Source organism: Nannospalax galili, unplaced genomic scaffold (assembly GCF_000622305.1).
Source record: "Nannospalax galili isolate Female #2095 unplaced genomic scaffold, S.galili_v1.0 scaffold2324, whole genome shotgun sequence".
In the NCBI taxonomy this organism is placed as follows: Eukaryota; Metazoa; Chordata; class Mammalia; order Rodentia; family Spalacidae; genus Nannospalax; species Nannospalax galili.
In genome coordinates, this window is record NW_008351545.1 from 428,878 (window position 1) to 434,681 (window position 5,804).

Below are 5,804 nucleotides of genomic sequence, written 5' to 3' on the forward strand. Positions count from 1 at the left end.
CTTGCTCTGGAGTGTATTACTGAATATGTTAAAGGTGTAATGAAATGCTTCTTCTAATCATGTGGTTATTAAATTTAAAAAAAAATTAAAAAAATAAAATAAACTTAAAAAAAAAAAAAAAAGCCAGGAAGCTGGAAGCTCGTTCATGAAGAGGAAGCTCCATCAGGAACTCCAGCTGACTGCCTCAGCTTCCCCAGTTGACTTCTGCAGGATGTTTGTAAGTCCATGATTTGAAGACGTTACTTTAGTTTGTTCTTTAAATCAGGCTACTCCAGTCTTCTTTGCTGGGTGCTGTAAACTCCTGATTTGAAGATATTTTGATATCTGCTACTTGGTATTTGTTTTTCACTTTGGCTTACTATGTAATTAATAAAGTAACTCATTCAGAACCAGAAGCAGACCCCTTATAATTTTCCAGTCTGTACAAAACAGGTGTTTTTATGAATCTTTTTGTCATGTATGTGTAAATATTTCTCCAAGGAGTGGACCTGCTTGGTGGAGCATATATGAATGTGTCAACCCTTGTAAAATAATGTCAAACTCTTACAAGATGTTTGCCCCCACACCCATATTTATGCAATCTTGTTTGTGAATACTCTCTTCAACAATTTGTTTGAAAGACTTAAAATTTTGCCAATTAAATGAGTATAACATGTTAGCTTTATATAATTCTGATTACTAATGAAACTGAACATTGAAAATATTTTGTACTGGGGTTGGTGAGATGGCACTGGTCAAGGGCACTTGCTATTCTTGCAAAGGATCTGAGTTTGGTTCTCAGCACCCACATCAAGAGACTCATATTTCCCTGTAACTCCACCAGCTCCAGGGGATCCAACACCCTCTTCTGGCCTCTGGCCTCTGAGGGCACCTGTACTCATATTCACAGACACACACAGACACACACAGACACACACACACACACACACACACACACACACAGAGTCCTAAAAAAAAACCTTCAAAAATATTTCTTGCTGATCTATTTCCTTTACTATGGGATAACTTTACATCTTTTGTTCATATTTCTGTTCTTTGAACTTTTCATAATGATTTGTATGAATATACATTATATATGGATATATGTATAATTTATTTGACATAGGGCCTCATATAGCTCAGGCTGCCCTCCAAGCTCACTCCAACCTCCCGATGCTCCTTCTTCAGCCTCTCTAGTGCTAAGATTGCTGGTATGAGTCACCATGCTTTGCTAGCATGAGTACACATTCCATTTTTGTTGGTTTTATATGTTGCAAACTCTTTCTGCCAACTTATAGCACTTTATTATTTGCAGTTTTATAACTTAGACTGTCAGCCATCAGTTCTCATCCACATTGACTGTAGATTTTTTAATGTAGTAACAGGGACATAGGTTACCAAAGTATACAGCCTGTTCGGCAAATCCTCATCCTCATTACGTTTTCTGGACAAGTGAACATGGATTTGATATGGAACATTCCTTTGGCCCAGACAGCTTTGTTGAGCCTGGTATCAGTGTGCACATCTGGAGTTCCCATCTCCTTCATGGCGAATTTCAAGATTTCTTTGAGTGCTGAGAGGCACGTTTCTTGAAGCCCACTCCATGGACGCACTTGTGACTCTTGATGGTATGTTCCTGGGTCACCACCTAGTTGATGGCAGAACAGCCCTTCTTCTTTGCGGAAGCTGTTCTGCTGGGCCCAAGTTGGAAAGGAAGCAGCACTTTCTTTTGCCTTCTTGATGGGTTATTTTGATGAACTGAGGTTGTTGATTTGAATTTGGACAAATTCATCAATATTTTCCTTTGCAGTTAGCAATGCCGAGGGCTGTCAGAGATAGCAATCAGCCAGCAGCACTCTTGGCAATGGAAGAAACAACTTCTTGCTAGGGGGAGGAACTGGGAGGCCCCAAACTACATAGCCCTGGCTGACCTGGAATTCTCTATGTAGACCAGGATGCCTGAAACTCATAGAGATCTGGTTGCTTCTGCCTTCTGAGTGCAGAGACTTGCAGCAGTTTTATGAACCACCCAACTCTATTTTTTAATCCATTTCTGTCTTTCAGTCTCTACAACACATGGAAATAATTGAGCATATAATTTTACAGTTCATGGTATAACTTAAAATAGAGGATTTATATGACATAGAGAAAAGGCAGAGTGTTAGGGGTCTGGGGATCTTTGTGTGTCCAGTTAAGTCATATATGAATTCCAAATCAATCAATTCATAAGTTGATTTTTTTTCTTTTTCAGAAACTGGAGACAAGATCTCTCACAAGTTGCCTAGGCTGACCTTGAACTCACTCTGTAGCCCTGGGAGGTCTCGAATGTGCAATCCTTCTGCCTCAGCCTCCCAAGTAGCTTAAATTGCAGGCCTGTGCCACTACACTGGGCTTAGACCATGTGCTTTCTGTTTTTCATAGAGGTGCCTCCAGAGTGCTGGGATTACAGATGTGTACCACCATACCTGGAACTTTGGGCTGTTTTAATGATAGATTCAAATGTTGGTTTTACATTTTATTCTGTTTTTTTAGGACTCTAAGATCTGAATATTTGTCTTCATCAATAAAATCTTAGAGAGCTCAAAGGGATGAGATCTGTGATTGTCATTTTTAGAATTTGTAGCAAATTGAGGTCAGCGACAAGCTTCATTAAGTGTTTAATGATGGCCTTTTCATTGAGAATAAAAATCATGATTTCAGCTGGGCGTGGTGATGAATGCCTTTAATCCCAGCCCTTGGGAGGCAGAGTCAGGCAGATCCCTGTCCCATTGAAGCCAGCTTGGTCTACACAGTGTGTTCCAGCTGGGGCTACAGGGAGACCTGGTCTTAAAAAGACAAAAAAAAAAAAATCATGATTTCAGTAGGATTTCTCTCTTGTTGGGCTCTTTTCAAGTAGTAGAAATCACTGGGAAAAGATTCTGCTCTGGCCAAGAGTCTTCTTTAAAGCTGCCTTCAACTCACTGTTCCTTAAGCTGTAAATGAAGGGGTTCAGTACAGGAGCTACAACCATGAAAATCAGGGATGCAGCTGAGTCTTTTTCAGTTGAATGGTTTGATGAAGGGCTCATGTAGATCCCTGTGATGGCTCCATAGAAAAGAATAACCAAGGTGAGGTGGGATCCACAGGTGGAGAAAGCCTTGCGTTTTCCTTGAGCAGAAGGAATTTTCATCACGGTGGAGGCAATGCGACCATAAGATGCCAAGATGCACACTGAAGGTACCACAAAGATCAGTCCCACCACAGACAGAACCATCAACTGATTAAGACTGGTGTCAGAACAAGAGAGAGGGAGGAGAGAGTTGATGTCACAGAAGAAATGGTGGATGACATTTTCAGAGCAGAAGTGCAGTCGGGCCATCATGAGAGTGTGTAAGAGAGGGTTCAAAGTGGCAATGACCCAAGGTATGGCTACCAGAGAGGTGCAGAGGCGCCAAGTCATGATGGTGGAGTAGTGCAAAGGGTGACAGATGGCCACGTACCGGTCATATGCCATCACTGTGAGGAGGAAGTTGTCCATGTTGGCAAACATCACACAGAAATACATCTGAGCCAGGCATCTGGGGTAGGAGATGGACTGAGACTGGGTTTGAATGTTTAGTAGCATCTGGGGGACTGTAGCTGAAGGAAGGCAGAGGTCCACCAAGGCTAGATTGGCAAGGAAGAAATACATGGGCATGTGGAGGTGATGGTTGGAAGCAATGGCCAGCAAGATGAGGAAGTTTCCAAACAGCCCCATTAAATAGAGACACAGAAAGAGTGTGAAGAGAAGCACCTGGTGCCCTGGCCAACCCGAGAAGCCCAGGAGCAGAAATTCAGAGACACTGGTTTGGTTTTCTTTCTCCATTGGATGTACCTGCATGAAGACCCAGAAAATGAAATAAAACTTCATGTGATGGAACATGATCCCCCGTTGTTTCCCCATTTACCAAATGATCTCCCTTTAGGCCACCCCATCTTTCCTCTGATGCTGTCTGCCAGGTGTCACAGCCCTGTGTGTGACTCGCCACCCCATCTGCTGTCTTCATGCCTGTCCTCCCTTGTGACAAGCTCACATCATCAGAGAGTTCTTTGGGACTTGCGTAGCTCTCTATTCAACAGGCTGTTTTCTTACTTTTTAAAAATTAGTGTATATTGGTTGTACAAGGTAAGGGGTTTCATTATGGCATCTCCATACACGCATATACTTTGATCATATTTACTCTATTACCCTATCTTACCCCTCTCTCCCTCTTAATTTCTTTCTTGAAAATCCCAAATTGGGCCACTCTTTCTTTCACATCCCTTTCCCTAAACTCTTGAATGTGGGACCCTAACTCTTACATACTCTGTACTGTTTGCTCGACTGTCTGCTGTGTTGGAATGCACCCTTAAGTCTGACATACTTAATGATCCCAAGCCAAACACTGAAATTTAAATGAGAATTCTACCTACGTATTGTCCAACACCATGTGAAACACCCCACTTGAAAATCAGTCATCTACTCACCACACAGGATCTACAAGATAAGGATAAACTAGCATATCTCTTTAAGGTTCAGAACAAAAATACACTAAACACGCTCAGAGTACATAAAGTTAAGCCCCCCAAAATAGTTTACTTGAACTATTAACATGAAAAAGTAACTCCAAATAAGTTAAAATGCTTGTAAATGAATGTATGTACGTGTAACAATCATAATCACTGAAGAGGAGAAGAGATGAGAGAGTGACAGGAACGTGGGAGGGCTGGAGCAGGAAGGAGGAGGTTGAAATGATGCAAAGATGACATTGATGTAGGAAATTCTCTTTTTTGTGTGTAAAATAGAAGCTCTTTATGTATCTAAACAAGGATTTTTTTAAAAAAGACACCGAAAAAATTGAAAGTTTACTAAATCAAGAAATTATGTTCATCAACATATGCTTTAAGTTAGGAAAATGATATGCTAATAAATATTTTTGGGTTTCAGATCGTTTGTTTTAATAACTTTTTTCTTTTAATATTTTTTATTATTTTTATTTTATGTGTATGAGTGTATTTCCTGCATGTAAGTAAATGCACCTGTGTTGTGCAGTGCTGGTGGAGGTCAGAAAAAGGGCATCAGATCCTCTGGACCTGGAGTTACAGATGGTTGTCAGCCAGCATGTGGGTGCTGGGAATTGAACTCAGGTCCTCTGCAGGAGCAACTGAGGCTCTTAACCACTGAGCCATCTCTCCAGCCTCAGTAACTTTGTTTTCACAACTGTTAAAACATGTAAAAACCATGCTTAGCTCAGATGTCATACAAAGATGGATTTGGCCAGTCAGTTGCAGGCTGATGGCTCGGCTTTGAAGAAAGAGCAGACTTGATGCTCACTGGGAGGGCACATCCAGCACAGGAGGCTGATGTGGGACTAGTTAAGATCAAGACTCTGTAAAAATTCCTTGTAATTCCTGCAAACGTGACAAATAGCAGGAAAAAAATGCAAAAGTCATGAACCTGTATTTCATAGGCAAGGAGCACATTTGTCCAATAAGCATATGAGACAATGCCTTTGTCAACAGCAGTCAGCATTTTAGACTTTGCAGGCCAGAGGGTCCCTGCTGCAGTTAGATGTAACTTTACACCTTTCTTTAAAAAAAAAAATAAATAATTTTTTGAGAATTTCATGCATGCATATAAGGTGTTTTGATCAAATCCATGCCCACTTCTTCCTAACTCCTCCCATATCTCCCCATCACTTTTGTTCTGATAACTTCATGTACTCTTTCTTCTTCTTTTATATCTATCTATCTATCTATCTATCTATCTATCTATCTATCTATCTATCATCTATCTATCTATCTATCTATCTATCTATCTATCTATC

At 40.7% G+C, this 5,804-nt stretch overlaps 1 protein-coding gene across 1 annotated transcript; it reads right to left on the minus strand.

Moving 5' to 3' along the window:
- Positions 1 to 2,881: 2,881 nt before the first annotated feature.
- Positions 2,882 to 3,868, minus strand: LOC103746330 (olfactory receptor 1F12). Its single transcript, XM_008848468.1, has one exon. It carries the CDS (start codon positions 3,866 to 3,868, stop codon positions 2,882 to 2,884), a length of 987 nt encoding a protein of 328 aa, XP_008846690.1.
- Positions 3,869 to 5,804: the final 1,936 nt, after the last annotated feature.